Here is a 17,914-nt window from a genome sequence, read left to right as displayed (position 1 = left end):
GAGAAGCAGAGGCACACTGCCTTCCACAGGCAGAGCAGAGACACACAGCTTCATCCAACTCATCCCAAAACAAACAATCATATTTTTAAATAAAACCAATGGTTTCCTAAGTAAGCTTCCAATAAGTCACCCACTCAAAGCTTGGTAGCTCAGAGCCAAACACTAAGGGACAAGACAGGAAATCCAAGTGGCTCAGTTGGGGCATTTATAGGAGTATATCCCCAGAAACATGATTACCAATGTTATTACCATTAACTAGCATCAACTAAAATCTCTAGACATGTAGAACATGACCAGGGTATTACATATTGCATATATTGTCATACAAAAATATGAAGCACTTTATCTATGGGGACATTTGCCCAAAGAACAAGGAATCAACCCAGAGTACAGAAGAGAAAGAAACAGAAGGAGACATTGGTTCTCATTGTTCATTACTCTCTTCATTCCATGAGCCCTAACCAAGTAGCCTCTGCATTTTAGGGATTCTTTTTCACATTAACAAAAGGCAAATTTGGGTAGATTTGAGAAAACACCGCAGGGCAAAAGTGTTAAGTATGTAGTCAGGATAGGAGAGTGCGAAAAAGTCACACACTGGGGCCTTGGCAAGCAGAGTGTCAACTGGAGTTCACCTCTTGGGGTTGAATGGCCTTCACCATCTGGGGCTTACTCTTCTGCATGTGTGGCCCGGTGTCAGTGGGGGATAGTGGCCTGAAAGCAAAGACACGTTGTATAAATTGACAGCACTTCCTTCGGCATGCCAGGGAAAGGATGGAAGACAGCCCACTGTGTCAGGCCTGCTTCTTGGCTGGGTTTTTCCTAGCTCCCCAGCATATTCTTGTATAGTTATCCTATAATTGAGAAACATCATTAACAATTTTGTTTTTCTTTTCCCACAGAGCCTATTAGTAATGGTGTTAAAACCAATTTTTTTAAAATCTGAATCATCTCATTTTATTATCTTTATTCATTTAATATTTATTATTATGGATGAATAAATTAGCTTTTAAAAATGCTAAAAGGATTCTGTTGGATAAGAACCTTTGTAAAATTGTTTGTGAGACAGATAGATCTAGATGGAAATCAAGGCTCCGTTATTTACTCTGCAAGACTGTAAATCCCTTATCCTCTCTGAGCTGGTTTCCACATCAGTCACAACAACTCTTGCAGGATTGATAGGCATCACCTTCTCATCTATAAGATGGAAATAACAGTAACACTTCATGAAGCTCCTGTCAGGATTAAATGAGATAGTGGGTATACTAGGGCTTGGCACGATGTTTATCATATAGTTAGTGATGAATAATTGCTAGATGCAGTGCTCTTATAATAATAAATGCAGCAGCCTTTAATAATGAGAGTTACTACCATGCTTATTATTAATTATAAATACAGTAATTAATAGAAGAATAAAATACTTCTTGCTATAAAGGATTTCCCAGAAAAAGAATTACCCAAACTCTGGCCCAAGATGTATGTATATTATTGAATACGTGAAGAAAACCAAAACTAAATTTGGGAGCTTGGATCAGACTCCTACATTTAAGGCCCCAGCCGAGTAAAGGCTTACCTCTGAACTTTCTTCCCCTTTCTTCTGGCATTTTGGTGCCGGATTGCTATGGCAACCACCACAAATATGACTGCCACTGGGAACAGCACTCCAACCACAATGGAGAAATCTGCAACAGAGAGGACAGGCGGAATTGGCATCTACACACCGCTTGCTTCACTGTGTGCACAAATTTGTCTCCCCCTTCCCCAAATAAACCTGTGTTCCTTGGAAAATATCTCACAGCCAACATAAAGAAAGTGTACTTTGATCATGACTATTGCATTAATATGTATAAAGAGGAAATCAGTAAGAAACATTTAATATAAGAAAAGCATCATACCACTGAGAATTCTCTGAAGGGTGATTCTGAGATAACAGGTAAATGAAGGGCTGGCAATTAGAAAAAATGAAAAATAGAGAGGATGTCAGAGCGAGAATGAAATGCTTTTGAACTTCACTTTGGAATGAAACCAGCAAATGAAAAATGCAACCTGGAAATGATATTCTCTTCAGTAGCAAATAAGGAGCTGAGATATTAGTAAGAAAGCTGATGCAGACGACTGTTTTTCTGATATTTGTTGTATATTGGTCAGAAAATAAATTACTTGACCCCGTGAACCAGGGAATGGTTTTAACCAATATTCCTGGGTCCTTGTGGTGTTTTCTCTTTTATAATGTCTGCTATCTCAAGTATTTATTTCTCTTTTAATAATCAGAAACCACAAGAGACCAGGAGGTACAAGTCTGAAGAGGAATGCAGAGAGATCCTGCTGTCATTATAGAGATCAGCAGACCTGTCACAAGATAATTTGATATAACTGGGTGCAATGGTGCACACCTGTCATCCCAGCTACTGTGGAGGCTGAGGCTGGAGGATGACAAGTTCCAGGCCAGCCTCAGCAACTTAGCAAGATTCTGTTTCAAAATATAAGTAATAAAAAGAACCAGGGATGTAGCACAGTGGTAGAGCACTCCTGGGTTCAGTCCCCAATATGAAAAAGAAAAAAAAAAAGGGTTAGTTGTTGTATAAATGCAAGAAAAGTTCACAAGTGTGAGCACATAGGCAGGTGGAAGTAGATACCTCAGAAATAAAATTCTAGGTAAGACAATGATGTCAGTTCAAATCTCCCCATCTTCCCTTCCATAAAAATTACTTTTTAGTAAAGTAAAAAGAAAATAAAGTTTGTAGGCATTTGTGTTAGATACAATGTAGATACCTTAAGAATGGAAAGAATGTATTTAAACTAAAAATGGAATTGTAATTCTATTTTCAAGATAGCAACATATCAGAAGAACTAAAGAGGAAGTTGGCTTTACAAACATCCCTAATTTGAAGGCACATGGTCTGGAGGTAAAGTTGGGGCACAGACAGAGAGGAGTATAATAACAGGAACTGAGTGTTCAGTTTAAAATGGAAATAATTGAAGAGTATATCTAATCTCTTTAATTCTCGTAATGGCAGTCTAGAAAATTTGGATCAACCTTCCCACTAAAAAGAATTTTAAAAAGCCAAATAAAATACTCCCTATGATGAAGGAAATATTGAAAAAAATTAATTGGAAAAAAAACCTGGAGAAATTGTAGAGATTAATGAGAGGGCAGGAATCCAGAGACAGACATGAAAATTATCCTGGACAGAGTTAGGAAATTCAGAAAGGAATGAAGATCAAATGAGACCCTTTGTGTGAATTGTGGACTTTGGTAATAATGTTGTCAATGTCAGTTCATTGATTATAACAAACGTACCACTCTGGTTCTGCATGTCTCTAATGGAAATGACTGTGTATACCAGGAGGCAGGGGGTATAAGGGAACTCTGTTCTTTCTGTTCAATTTTGATGTGAACCTAAAGCTGCCCTAAAAATAAAATCTACTTTCAAAAGCAGATGAAGTAGAACTTTTTAGGATAATTACACTAAAAGAGTCTAAAAGAAAAGCATAACCTTCAAGTTAATAAAAAGAAAAAATGGAATGATTACAATACTCAGTAAGTCTAGAAGACAGAAAAAAAAGAAAAGACAAGACAAATAGAAACTCTATAATTACAGATTTATATCTAAATATATCAGTAATTACATTGAATTTAAACTAAATCAGTACTCCAGATACATTGAAAAAAGAAAAATTAAGACTAAAAATAAAAAAACACAAAGCATGAGACTAAATCCTAAAGCAAGAGAGATATTTGCATGCATTTTTCTTTTTAATGAAAGAGACAGACATAAAGAGAATCCAGAAAGGATGAAAGTAAAAGTATGGAAAACTGATGTGCTATATACAAACACACAAAGAAACATAGTTTAGCTATATTAGTCTCTGAGAAGTGTTACTTTAAAAGGCAAGAAGTGCAGCCAGAGATGCACTGAACCTATAAAAATAGCAGAAATCATGTTCTCTGAGAGTTTTATGAGGTCATTTTACCTATCCAACAAGTCACGGCCCCTAGGACAGAGGAGTCATCATAAAGCAAGAAAATTTGGTATGTTAAAACAAAATTTGAGATTTCTTGGTCTGAAGAGTAAAAATAGAGTTAATGGAAAAAAATGATTTAAAAGTCATCAAAAAGGCTTTGAGGATTAGTATTATGGAGTCTATGACTATAGAAGAGGAACTCCAAGAGGAGAGAAAAGAGGCAACAAAGTCCTACATGATATAAAACCAAAGCTTGGAGGAGCAGAGCAGTTTCCCAGGCTGCAGGTCACCTACGGAAGACGGTGGAAGAGTCGTCGCAGTCCGGAGGCGCCCATCCTTCTTCACACTGACACTGCAGCTCGTGGTCACACACCTGGAGGGGCAAGGGCGCTGTGAGTCTCCCCACTAGACTGAGCGCACACTCCAAAGCCCCGTTCCTCCACCACAAGCCCACTCTGAAACACGGTCACTCCTCCCCTCTGCCGTCCTTCACCTGCCCAGGTAAGGTCTGAGTGCCTCGCAGGCATTTCAGTTAATGTCCTCAGAAGAGAAGTCTCAGAGTCAGAGCTGCCGAGGGGTTGGCCACACTCAACCGTGACCCTTGAACCCCGAAAGCATTCCTTCTGCTTCACAGCAACTGACTTAAAATCACCTATGACTCTGCAGGCTCGGGAACACTCATTTTCACACCTTACCGCATGTCCTTTGCACTTGGAGGAGCAATTGGTCGACTTGTAGGTCCTCTCCATGTCCACACACTCTGCATTCATGCACACCTGAAAGGGACGTGAAAATGTGATCCTGGTGGCTTCATCTTTGCCAGTGGCTGACTGTGTGGAATCTGGTCTTCTGTTAGTCACTATTATTGTTATCCAACTTGCCTTCCTACTAAGGAAATTACAGTATTTTTCTGAAAGATGAAGATGGCACCTGAAAATTTTTATGATAAAACATGTGGGAAGCCCCCTTCATCGATAAATTCCTTCCTTTGCTTAATTCCTATGGATCTTTCCCTCGATCTACAGCTTCAGTCCCACACGTAAGATGAAGAGCACTGAACTAAGCCCTTCACATAATACAAGTACCCATTTCAAATAAAATTATTTTGGAAAATACATGCTGATATCCCAATACATGCCATATTATAACAATGATCATTTATGTAGAAAAAATATTTTTCTTGTTTCTCTCTGAATTATTATCAGAGTTGCTGTCATTCATTGAGCACCTACCAGTGTTGGAACACTAAAATTCATGAAGTTTGAAAACCTAGTCCCAAGTACCTAATAGGCACTTGTGAAATGCGTTTGGAGGATGTAATGCAGGATTAGGCAAGTGAAGTGCATAAGCCTTCTTCTGAACACTGTGCGCCTTGGAACACTAGGAGATGCTGCAGGAACAGACTTTGGAACCCGTTTTCCCTAGAGCAGCTCTGCTCTCCTTTATTTTGCACCTCTGGGCTTCCTCATTGATTCCATTCGACTAAATCATTCTACTGTGAAAACCAAGTGGGAAGATTTCAACATAAAACATCTAAATATGTCGAAGCCGCTTTTCTTACTTTGATTATTTAACATGCACATAGCAGATGCAGGTGTTTGCTGCAGACATCCAACTTTATTAATATGTAGGGTCCACATGTGCTTCCTGGGGAGACTGAGGCCTTCCCTACTTCAAAGGATGAATTTAGGTGAACACAAGTCAACCATGGTCATTCCTTGTCCCTTGTCAAGTATTAGTTTAAGAATGGGTAATAAAATTATGGGCGAGAAATGATGATTCCAAGTCTGCCAGAAATGTGCTTCTAAGAAAAATTTCTTCACTCCTAAGAAAAGCCACCCAAGGAAAACCTTGTGTTTTCTGCTCCGCACTCCAGCCTGGAGAGTGGGCAGTGCTCCTGGACCATGCAGGCCAGCGTTCTGGAGACAGCAGGGGGCAAGGAGAAAAGGAACTAGCTCCTTGATGGTGCCAGGGTACCACCAAATCAACCATGTGGTGTTCTGGACTTAGCGTTGCTTGAATTAATCAACATCCTGACTGTTGAAGTCCATTTTAACCTGAAGCAGCCTGATATAGTGTGGGAACTGATGCTAAGGTGCGACAGGAGCCATAAGACAAGCAATGTTGTAAAGTCAAAACCCAATCATCTGTCTTTGATCATGATTGAGGGGAGAGATTTTGTAACAGAGAAGAAAAAAGGAAAGTGGTGTGATGGGTAGAAGTCATGTTACACAGCCAAGTCCAGAGAGAGAAGTACAGGCCTTTGAAGTGACATCCGTTCTGTAAGAAGGTGAGAAAGCTGAGAGTGTGTGATGAGGTTGACAGGCACTGTCTAAAGTGGCCCTGGCATGCCTTTGTCAAGGGAGAAGGTAAAGATACACAATCCTCCTCTTTCCTCTGCAGATGCCGGTTTGAAAAGGAAAATGGAGATGGCCTTGTTTGCCTGTGCCCTTCCTTTAGTTAAGCTAACCCCATATGATTGATAAAGTTTACCTAAACAGTGATCTACTTTTAAAGACTCCCAACCACTTTATATCTCAGGAACAGTGACTATACAAGAAGTTAAGGATCGGACACTAATGGTAAGATGATCTTAAAGGCAGAGAACCCAGGGATACCTAACTTCTGCCTCAGTCTACACGTCCCTCCTCCCTTAACTTCAAGCACTGCAACTCATCCAGGCTACTGTGAGATGTCTTAAGGCCTTTAAAAGCTTCTAGAAAACCTAAAGGAACCAGCATCTGAAATCTGGAAGATCCAATTAAAGACTGCCTGCTTCACGTGGGAATTCTTGCCCTTGATGATGGCGTGTATTTTAAGAAACGTACTGGGAAGGAAGATCAGATGCTGAGGACCTCTTAAGAATCTAGAACTAACATTTCATTTCAAATCTGCAGAATTTAAGTCTTTCTAAATTTATATGTTTGGCTCCAAGACTCATGGGCCATGCCAATTCCATATGCTTTTTTTATATTTTTGTATTTGTTTTCTGATTTTTTTAACTAAATAATACCAATACTGAACCACAAAGATAATTTTAGACTCATTTGTCAATAAATTCACATTTTAATAGCTCAAACAGGTTAGGAAATAAGATAATATTTTACAACAATAAAAAATTGGGGCAATTCTTGGGTTCTATAGATATATGAATGCAATAAATAGGCTTATTCTAATCTCCTATGGGAGATGAACCGCATTATCAAAGTTCATGTTGGCCCCAGTCAAGTAGTCCCTCTGCCTGAGATTGTGAGATTATTATACTTTTAATGAATGTATAGATTGTTAACTGAAGTGTAGTATCCCACACCTTGGCACTTTCAGTGGTTTCCAGATTTAACCTAGGAGAGTGGACAGTGCTCCTGGACCATGCAGGCCAGCGTTCTGGAGACAAACATGGGCTATCCATGTATGGCCGGCATGCATATCACACCTTTCCTGAAATCATACCTGTAAATCATTATTTCAAATTTCACCACAATGTTTGGGAATATTAACAACAGTTCCTGTTCTTGCTCTCTGCTAGGTTCTCTACCATTCTCATATCTTAAATTGCTTATAGGTATAACAAATTCAAATTCATAGCTATTGTATCAAAACACAATGAATTCAATAACTGGGAAACAAGGAAAGTGGTTAATAACTGAGAAGCAAAACAACACAGGCCAAACCAAGCATCCCCAAAACAAACAACAAAAAACATTCTGAGTGACATCCACAATTTCAACTTGCCTTGTTCTTCCCACACTTGGTTCCATTGGCCACCATGTCTATTCCTTGACTTGTATCTTCAGGATCAAATAGTTTACATGTCTGGAAAGATATTATAAATCCTTTCCAGGGCAAATTACCTGACCCACCTTGACAGAACAACTTGCCACACATGATGTCTCTGAGGAAAAAGCCACAATTATTTCAGGGTTCAGATTGTAGTTTTATATAAACACAGGTCAGCTCGGTGGCTATCAATATTTAATAAAGAATGCTTATCTCTGTAGCAGAGACTACTAGTTTGTATTTTATATGCCTTTTTTCCCTCATTCCTCAGTAATAGAAACCCTAGAGATTAGTAAAATACACTATTGCTCAAATAAACACCTTTTCCAGATCCCAGGAGAGCTCATTTTTACAAGTTGCCTAAGTTCTAGTCAATGGGAAAGAAGCAGAATCTTAAACTTAGATTCTAGGAGATTGTCCAAAATAAGGAGATATGTCCAACCCCTCAGCATTTTCTCCTTTCTGCTGATTGGGGTGTGATAGCTGGAGAAGCCCTTACAGACCAAGAGAAATACTTGAGAACAGAGGTTGTAAGTGTGGTACTGCTAGAAGATACACAGAGGATGGATTCCTAACATCATGGAGGGCACCTAAGAGAGTAATATACTTGTTTTTATGACTTGGAGCAGAAAAATTCTAACAGATAAAACTCTTAATTCTCAACTAGAGTTAGGTGCATACGAAACTGAGCCTCCCTTGATTTTTAAGGCTTTAGTGGGATTACAAATAGAACAGTCGGCCCGCATCTGCAGATTAAACTACTCAACATTCAAGGAAGTCATTCATTTGCCACCAATAAAAGTAAGCAAAGGCAAAGGCAATAAAATTGGAGTTAATTTCTTTGCACAAAATTCAGAGGGCTGCGAAAAAGTATTCTGAAAGCAATTCCACTAGATTTTTTCCAATGTCTCCTGTGGCTGCAGAAAGTATAATAAAGAATGGATGAAGTCATGCATTCCCTTTAAACATGAGAGGGTGTTTTTTCATGAATCATTGGGGTAGAACCATATGAAGACAGCCAGCCATGGGCAAATGGAACTCCAGGCTGACTCCCCACTGTTAAGAAGTGACTAGAAGGGCAAGCTGTGGGCTGATGAGACACTTGAGCCTCATGCTGCAGAAACTACCCAGTGTCCATCCACACAGTTATGCAGGATAACATGGGTGCACAGGTGCAGAGGAAACATGGAACTACCCAACTTCCTTCCCACTCACCGCCTATCGCCCTCTGACTCCCACACATTGCTTTTTACATAATATTCCCTCTTTTGAATCTGCCCTGGCTCCTGCCAAAGAGAGACCCCCACCATGATTTGTTATGTAGGCCAAGATTCCTCTAAGAGAAGGCCCAATTTTGTTTGGTAATATTTGTCATCCAGAAACATTGGTGTTCATTAGGAAAACTCTGAGAAACACTGATCTTGTTCAAGCCTCTTGTTATAAATTACTTTGTGTATATAAAATTTGAAGCTGGTACAAAGAGTTTAGTATAATTTGAATTCTAAGCCATTTTAAATTGCAGAATCAAAAAAAAAGGAAAGAAAAATCTCAATTGCATCCGCTGAGATATTCTAATTTTTTTTATTCTTTGCAGGATATAATACTAAAAATAAAACAAATTTTCAATCTTATCTCTTACTGACTCTTTATGTAATTCCACGGCTAAATTAAATAAAACTGTCAGTGTCCTGTATCAGTTATTCCTCAAGGTAGATGAATATTTCTACCTGCCAGACTCATAATGAAAAGCAGTAGATTGAAAAGTAGCTGAAGAATACTGGAAAGTTCATGGGAAAATTTCCAACCAGCACTATTCACTCCTGCATATTTGATCTCCAATCTCCATTCTACTATAACAACCGTGCTTGGTGCCATCTGCAGAAAGAGATTCAGTACCTAGCCCAAACATGGCACATAGTCGTCAATGAAAGTATGTCAAAATGCTTGGATCTGGATTCTCTTTTCCTTTAACTGGAATAAATCAGAATGTGGGCTGAAGTGTGCCATTACCCTAGTCTGTGGAGAAGAAGGTTCAAACAAGGTCACCTACTTTGCTTTACAGGGAATGCGAGTGTCATTTTCTATGTGACAGTATCCATACTTGGACCCATCTTCATTCTTGTGGTAACAGGACTCATCTGCAGCCTTGGTTCCTGGGTGCAAGTGGGGAGACATAGGAAAAGAAAAGAGGCAAGAAATTTAGTTCTGCAAAAGACTAACGACGTATAAAACTAGAATGAAAAGTACATATTGAGTAACCTTTATCTAAAATTCTTGGGACCAGACTGTTTAGGATTTAAATCTGGGATGTGGGTGGAATTTTTCATATACATAATGAGAAAGCTTGGGGATGGGACCCACGGCTAAATAGAAAATTCACTTATGTTTCATATATACCTTATACACATATCCTGAAGGTAATTTTATACAACATTTTTAGTATACCTGTGTTTTGGCTGTGACTTGTCACGTGAGGTAGATGTGGCATCGTGTTGGTAGTCAAAATAATTTGGAGTGTGGGAGCATTTTGGACTTTAGATTTTCAAATTAGAGACACTCGGCCTGTACTATTTTTGCATAATTTCTATTGACCATTCTCAGAAATACAGATCTCAATGTTTGGTATCAGAGGATCTGGTTAGAATTTAAAATAATCTTTTAAATCTTCTGTTATTGAATATGACTAATAAATTTTAGAAGTATTTGAATGATTTGCTGAAGGTTAAAAACCCCTCTAAGTATAGAGACTTAGCCAGAAGACATGCTTTCTGTCACCAGCCTACAAGCATCCATATTCAAATGCTATCTTGTTTTTTTAGATCAATGATGAAATTTATTTTGAAGATGATATTCTATGAGTTTTATGAGGAAAATATTATGGTTATTCATAGTTTTGAGAAAACATGAAATAGTGTATAAACATTCTAATGAAGATTTTAGAAAGTCATAATTAGCTTAATAAGGAAATCAACTTAAAACTCAGTTAACAAAGTATTTGATTGCAGTTATCCATCTACTAAATATAGATCTACCAAAATATAAATACTCAAATATAATAGAAAGTAGTAGGACTAAAATTGTTTAGTTGGATAAAATATTTTTGAAAATATTCCTGTGCACATCTTCCACATAAAAGAGAAAAACTTTCACCAGTCACGGTGGCGCAAGCCTATAATCCCAGCAGCTCGGGAGGCTGAGACAGGAGGATCACGAGTTCAAAGCCAGCCTCAGCAATGGTGGGGTGCTAAGCAATTCAGTGAGACCCTGTTTCTAATAAAATACAAAATAGGGCTGGGGATGTGGCTCAGTGTTGAGTGCCACTGAGTTCAATCTCTGGTACCCAAAACAAAATAAAGAGAGAAAAACTTTCATAAAATACTTTGTCAATATATGGTGCCATGGTGACTCTATTTATGTTCAAACTCCTACTATGTGCCAAGCAAGTGGCAAATGTGTTTAAATTCTCATGCAGTCTCCCCCAGACAGACAAGCACAAACCAGTGGTTAAGAGATCAGGCACCAAGCAAAACTGAAGCAACTGTGTGAACCTGGGCAAGTATCTGATCTCCCTGGGTTTGCTCATCCTTGAAATGAGGACATCTGCTAAAGTGAGTAAATGACAGCCACGGAGAAAGGTGCCTGGTGAGCAGCATGTGGCCAAGAACACTAGCCTTTCTTATTGTCATTCTCATTTGATCAATGAAGAAACTAAGAACCATATTAAGTCACAGAGAGATAAAAAAAACCAACTTCACGCCCACTGCTGAGTGGAAGACCTATATGCTTTCCTTGGGATAGGCTGTCCTTATGAAAAATCACTAAACGACTCTTTCTTAGGCACTGGGGAATTTTGAATAAATCTTTGACAACTGACAAACAAGGTTAAAATAAGCAAAAGTCTCTGAGGATATTGTGTCATTTTCAAGAAAAACCTATTAAACATATTGTATTGCTTTGTAAACTCAAAACGTTATAGATGAACTTCATGTTTCAATACTCAAGACAATGAGTTTTGTCACTATATTTTCATGATTATTTGAATGTAAGTAACATTACTAACATTTATTATACTAATAAAATACACTGGAAAAAAAAGAATAATTAGGTGTGAGTAATCGTATTCCTAATCCCAAACCTCTGAGTTCCTCTTGCTAAGATTACAAAAAGTATCATTCATAGGCTGCATTTTAACTTGCTTTATCCCAATTAATATGTCAGTACCTTTCCAGACATTAAATATGCTATGGCATTACAGCTGCAAAAATGTCATTAGATTAAAAACTATAGTTTATTTCACCAATCCTTAACTTTTGAATTTGGAAATATTTTAATATTATTCACTATCATTTCAAAAAGGGTGGCAGAAAAATTATTGCTAATACATATTTCTTGGTATGATTGCTAGGGAGTACAAAACAATACTTTTAAGGTCGTGTAAGTGTTTTTCCACATTCTCTCTAAAGACTGTGCTAATCCTTATTTTTACTAGTGACATAGGGAAGTTAGGTGTGCTGTCACATCTTTGCCAACCCTGAGCATTAACACCTGTGACACATCTTTGCCAGGACACAAATATACAAGTTTAATTTGTTTTCATTCATAGTTCTCATACTGGTGGTGAGTTAAAATAATTTTAATTTTTATTGTATTTTTTCTTCATTATGAACTGCCTGCTTGTATCTTAACCACATTTCTAGTACTTTGAATTTCTATTGATTTGTAGAAATGATTTGATGCTCAAAAGTGATTTTTTATTATGTGTCTATGTTATGCTATTTTTCAGATTAAGATAAATTTGTTATTATTATAAATTGTAAAATTGAGAATTGGGGGCCTGGTCTGCTTCTGTAGTATTTGATAATAGTTTTTAATGTGAGATGTAAAAGGTCTTCCCCATTCTTATCAAATAAGAAAAGGCAACATTAATTCAATAGATACTTTTGAATATTTACTAAAGTCAGGCACTGTAGTAGGAGGTACTGAAAATACAACTATGCAGAAGATGGATCGTATCCCTGTACTAGGAAGTTTACAGGATTTAGTGGAGACAGATAATAAATACAGTCAGTCAAACTAAGGCAGTAGGTAACATCTATCAATTTTTTTTTAACCAGGTAATAAAGGAGATGCTTAGAGCTTTGCTTCTGTGCTAAAGATTTTCTTTCCCAAGGTTTTTGTCATATAACCAAGTTAGCCAGGGCAGCATGAAGTCTTAGCCAGCAAAATCAGTTTCATTCTACCTTTACTGCAGCATACCCAGCTGCAGAAAATACAGACAGGATGGCTGAAGTCAGATTCCAGCGCATCCCTCACTTCCTGATGCAATAATGGCACTAAGATTTGGTCTTCAAATTAAGTCTCTTGCGGAACACAGAAGGTTTTATTTACAGATTTTTATTTTATTTTACTTTTATTTTGAGATTTTTATAGGATTCTGATGTTTCTTGTTTTTCTGGGTATTTTGTGCATCAGGAATGCTTTTTTCTTTCCTTAGTCTTGATTTATTTTCAGGAATTAGGAAAATGTTCCTGCATGCAACCTTTTCAGATATTTTTAGGAATATGTAGATTTTTTTTCTTTTTGAATAAGAATTTCCTCAGTCATTTAAGTAGAAATTTGAAAGTGTGGTGGGAAGGGCTATGAAAATTAAATCCATGGACACAATGCAGATCATATTTGGGAAATCCAAATAATTGCTTAAAAAAAAACAAACCCTTCTTTTTTTTTTTTTAATAGAATTTTGTAACCTAAGATAGCATCTTTCTGACCCCTCTCTGAGCCCTTGATAGTCATCTTTCTATTCTCTATTTCTACAAATTCCACTGTTTTTCAGCTTTTACATGTGAGATCACTTATGTGATCTAAAATTGTCTTTCCAACCAAGCTATTTAATATAATTTAAATGTTAAAGTTTTTGGAGAGCTTTAAATTACACTTTTATTTTGAAAGTTTTTATTATGGTTTAATCAGAGTCTGATCTCTAACATTCCAGGGACCAAAGTATCCACTGAAGAGCTTTCCCATTTCCTCATTGCGCTTCCACATTCCAGCCTCAACATTAAAAAAAAAATAGTTTTAGATGAACACGATATCTTTATTTATTTATTTATTTGTTTGATTTTTTTTGTTTGTTTGTTTGTTTGTTTTTTGTGGTGCCGAGGATCAAATCTAGTGTACTCTACCACAAAGCCACAACCCAGCCATTTCTTTGTTTTTGGTAACATTCCCCAGGATTCCTGCCACTCAAGCATGCATTGCATCCTTATGTGCCCGCGCGCGTGCATCCACAAACTTCTAAAGTTTGCTTGTCTGCGAAACATCTTAGGGTTGACAGACAAAACCCTGGATATCCAATTTAATTAGAATTTTAGATGGTTTTTCTTTTCTTTCATTTATTATTATTATTATTATTATTATTATTATTTTAGTGTATCTCAAATACTGCATGGCACATAGTGATACTAAATCACAAATGTAGTTAATCTGAAATTAAAATTTAACTGGGTTATCATTATCTTTATTTGCCAAATCTGGCAATTCTAAACTCGTTAAGTCTTAAAATACACTCATCCATGGTTTTGAGTGTGACACAGTTTAAAGAAGAAGGAAAAGAATGGCCCTTTGCTGATGATTACATTGTCATCCAAAGGATCTTTCTCTGCATGTGCATAGAGAGCCAGGTTCGTCCCCTACCTGGGCCCCACATCTCTGTGCACTGCTGCTGCAGCGTAGGGCACCGCCCATTCAAGCAGTAGCCCTGCCCATTTTGGCAAGGGAAGCCATTGACTCGGAATCTATCACTGGAGCAGCGACTGGATTTACCATCACACATCTCAGGCAGGTCGCACTCGTTGTTTGCAGGTCTGCACACAGTCCCAGCCTTTCTAAGCTGCAGGGGGGGAAAAGTAGAGAAAGGCTTTTTTTCCCATCTCCTTTGCCCCAATACCTCAAATTAACACAAATAATCATTTCCATTTGACCTTTTGAGGCATGGAAATGAGAGGCATAATTTTCTTCAGTTTATTTTTGCTCTGAATACTTTAAAGCCACCTCTTGTTCTGTTGATGTCCATCAACGCCCTAAGTTTTTAAGCAATCAATGTTTTGAATTTATAATGTAACCCCTAAAGAATCATAGAGGAGAAAAGTCCACAAGAAAAATCAAGCAACATCTCAGACGCAGAGAAGGAAGTTATTTCTTTCTTTGTTTGATGCATGTACGTGGAGATTTTCAAAACTTAAATCTGTAGCTTCAGAGGTTTATTGAATCATTTGTATTGAGGAAGATAGTTTTACAAGCAGCAGATCAGCATGACCTGAGACTTTCCCAGGCATCAGGTTTCCTTAGTCTTAATTCCTTTTATTATAAGGTTCAGATCTTTCTTTTCAATTCCCTTCTTTCTCAGAAACGATTCATCATGAAGAAAAAAAATAACCGAAAGTTTACTTGATGTCTTAACTCTGTTGCAATCTAATACTGCAAATCTTGCTCTTACTTCCTCAGAGAAAGCTATGCAAAACTACTTCTGCCCTTCATGTGCATCTGGGGGAGCAGGTTTTCTCCCTGGTATGTGCTTGGGCACATTCTCTTTGCACTCAACAACCTCGGCCATCCTTACACCAGTTACCAGATCAAACCCACTTCTCAGAGAATGGGCGATCCTTCACAGTCAAGCCCAGCTGCCCCAGGCGGACTAGCTTTCTTAGCTGCAGTACAAGGATGCTTGTGCCCTGTTTGCTCTTAATTTGCCCCCGTATGTAGATTCTTTCCCTTCTTGTATACATCTAAATCTAAAATCAATACTTTGTTTTTCTTTCCAGACAAGTTGAAAGCCCTCTTCCTCATGATGGACTACCTGACCTCTTCAGTACAAATTGCTATTCTTGTTTTCTACACAGGGTGGGCAAGGGCACTGAATTTGAATTTAGATGATGATAAGGTTTTGAATCTTTTCTCTGCCTATTTCTAGATGCTTAACATAAGAAAATGGATTTAATCTCACTGAAGATCCATTTCTTCAACATCTACTTTACAAGGTAACTGAAAATATGCATAAAAAGTGTCATAGTATCAATATGGGCATCTATCTAATCATGCATTATTTTTTCATCTGGTTCATGTGTGTATATGATTTCCCAAAGGGAATAAATAACAAGTTCCTTGAGAAGAAAACTGATTTTTTAAAAATCTTATCTCTAACAAATAGCATTTAATAAACATTTGTTGAATACTAAGTTCTCAAATTCACTTCTTTTTGATCTCTTTCAATTGTACTCTCCCTCTGACAATAACAAAGAAATATAGCAAACACTTTCTATAACCTGGTATGTTATCTGAAAATTAATTCTGTGAAAAGTTCTTGTGCCTTTAAAATGTATGAAAATCTACACTAGGTGGAAGAGAATCAGTTTTCTTGCCCTTAGGAACCAATCTAACCAAGAAGAAAAATATACAGAGAAATGATCACAATATGGAGTTATATGCAGTATGTAAACTACAAACTCCACCTTAAAAGAAAAGTCAAAAAGCCCCACAGATAAAAATAACATGTCTTATTTCTAAGACTTTCATCCTGAAGTAGCTTCAAACATTGAAGATAGGAGCACTGCTACACTATTCAAATTTTAAAAAACTCTTTAACCAAACATCGCGAGATAAAGCAAGGATGGGAATAACTAGTGTGGCATTGTAGTAGGTCATGTTTGGGATTTGCCCACTAGCTAGTGACCATATTACTTATTTTTGAATTTATTTTTAATTGTAAAATAATGTTTAGGGTACACAGCATGTTTTGAAGTATGTACACTGGGTGAAATAATTACTACATAGTTAACATGTGCACACGGTGAGAACACATGGAATCTCTTAGCAAAATTCTGTAATGTTATTATCTACAGTGATTGTGATACTCATTAGATCTTTAGCTTCATTCATACTACGTAATTGAAACTGTGTACCTTTTACCTAGCCTCTCCCCAGATCTCCCCTCTCCCTTCTCCTGGTAACCACTGCTCTACTCTCTGTGTCTATATTTGACCTCGTTCAGATTCCATGTGGGGATGAGATCAGGTGATATTTTTCTTTCTGTGCCTTGCTTTTTCACTTGACAATGATAATTACTTCAAGATTTTCCAGTTGACCCAGTTCCTAGTGGCCATTTTATATTTCACATTTTCTGTTCTGGGGAGTCTCCATTTTGCTTCCAAAGCAAAATGAGATAATATCACTTTCCTTGCATTGTTGGAAAATTATTTCCTTCCATGCAAATCATTGAGGGATGACTTAGAAATGTGATACTTGGTAAATTTTACAGAAAGGAAACCAGTGTTTTGCTTGTTTCACTTAACAGAATCACTGAGATGTTCATATAGAAAGAGCCAGTTAATCTTACTTGGCACTTTTCACAGCATTCTCCTGTCGCACATTGAAACCCTGCTTTGGTTTTACATGTTTCAGCATCACAGCAAATGTTGGTGCATTCCTAAGACAGAACAGAAACAAATGAAAATTACTTTTCGGTCCCATTTCAACACAAGTCATATAATTTATTTATCAGAGAGACAGTATTTTAAAAATACTCTTTAAAAAAAAAAAGTAAAGATAAAACAAAAGTTGTTTTTTTTTTTGGGGGGGGGGTGTTGGTCTCAAACTTGGGGCCTTACATGGCTAGAAGAGTATTCTACCACCACTGAGCCATAGTGCCAGCCCTAACCAAAACCAAACATTAGAAAAATAGATTCTGGAGTAAATGGTGGTTTGTATTTATCTGAATTCTACTTACATCTGTTTTTTATAACTTAAATGTCTTTTCTATTATTTTTTTTAAATTTAAACTTAAATAACTTTCCCCTAATCTTCCATTTCTTCCATATCAATACTACTCCCCATCCCCTGCCAAAAAAAAAAAAAAAAAAAAAGGAAGAGCTAGTCTTCTTGGTAAAATATAAAGAAAAACAAAGAAATAAAAGTATAGTTAGGATAGGTTTTTTAAATAATAAAATGTATCTAAATAGTTGTAGAAATAATTACTGCAACTTGTCAGTTGTGTACCTATCCAGCAGTCAATGTGGTGTCTAGAATATGAACTAAAAAGCTATCTCTAAAGTTCTTTATCCAACTCTGATTTTTAACTCTACTCTATAAGACACAGGCTTTGTCTCACTCTCCCTGCCTT

The 17,914-nt window shown here is 37.2% G+C and overlaps 1 protein-coding gene across 1 annotated transcript in view; it reads right to left on the bottom strand.

Annotated features, from left to right (window-relative positions):
- Positions 1 to 617: 617 nt before the first annotated feature.
- Adam28 (ADAM metallopeptidase domain 28) overlaps positions 618 to 17,914 on the bottom strand; it is an 80,633-nt gene continuing 63,336 nt past the window's right edge. The window contains exons 14-21 of the mRNA XM_058580429.1: positions 17,132 to 17,221; positions 14,434 to 14,629; positions 9,791 to 9,893; positions 7,696 to 7,855; positions 4,659 to 4,739; positions 4,258 to 4,336; positions 1,571 to 1,679; positions 618 to 711 (exon numbers count right to left, since the gene is read on the bottom strand). Of these exons, the coding sequence (XP_058436412.1) occupies positions 618 to 711; positions 1,571 to 1,679; positions 4,258 to 4,336; positions 4,659 to 4,739; positions 7,696 to 7,855; positions 9,791 to 9,893; positions 14,434 to 14,629; positions 17,132 to 17,221 (912 nt within the window). The remainder of the gene's footprint in view (positions 712 to 1,570; positions 1,680 to 4,257; positions 4,337 to 4,658; positions 4,740 to 7,695; positions 7,856 to 9,790; positions 9,894 to 14,433; positions 14,630 to 17,131; positions 17,222 to 17,914) is intronic.

Source organism: Marmota monax, unplaced genomic scaffold, assembly GCF_021218885.2.
Source record: "Marmota monax isolate L192 unplaced genomic scaffold, Marmota_monax_Labrador192_F-V1.1 WCK01_AAM20220418_F8-fsc00040, whole genome shotgun sequence".
Taxonomy (NCBI): Eukaryota; Metazoa; Chordata; class Mammalia; order Rodentia; family Sciuridae; genus Marmota; species Marmota monax.
The sequence above is the reverse complement of the archived record's forward strand: the minus strand, read 5'-3'. Positions and strand labels throughout refer to the sequence as shown.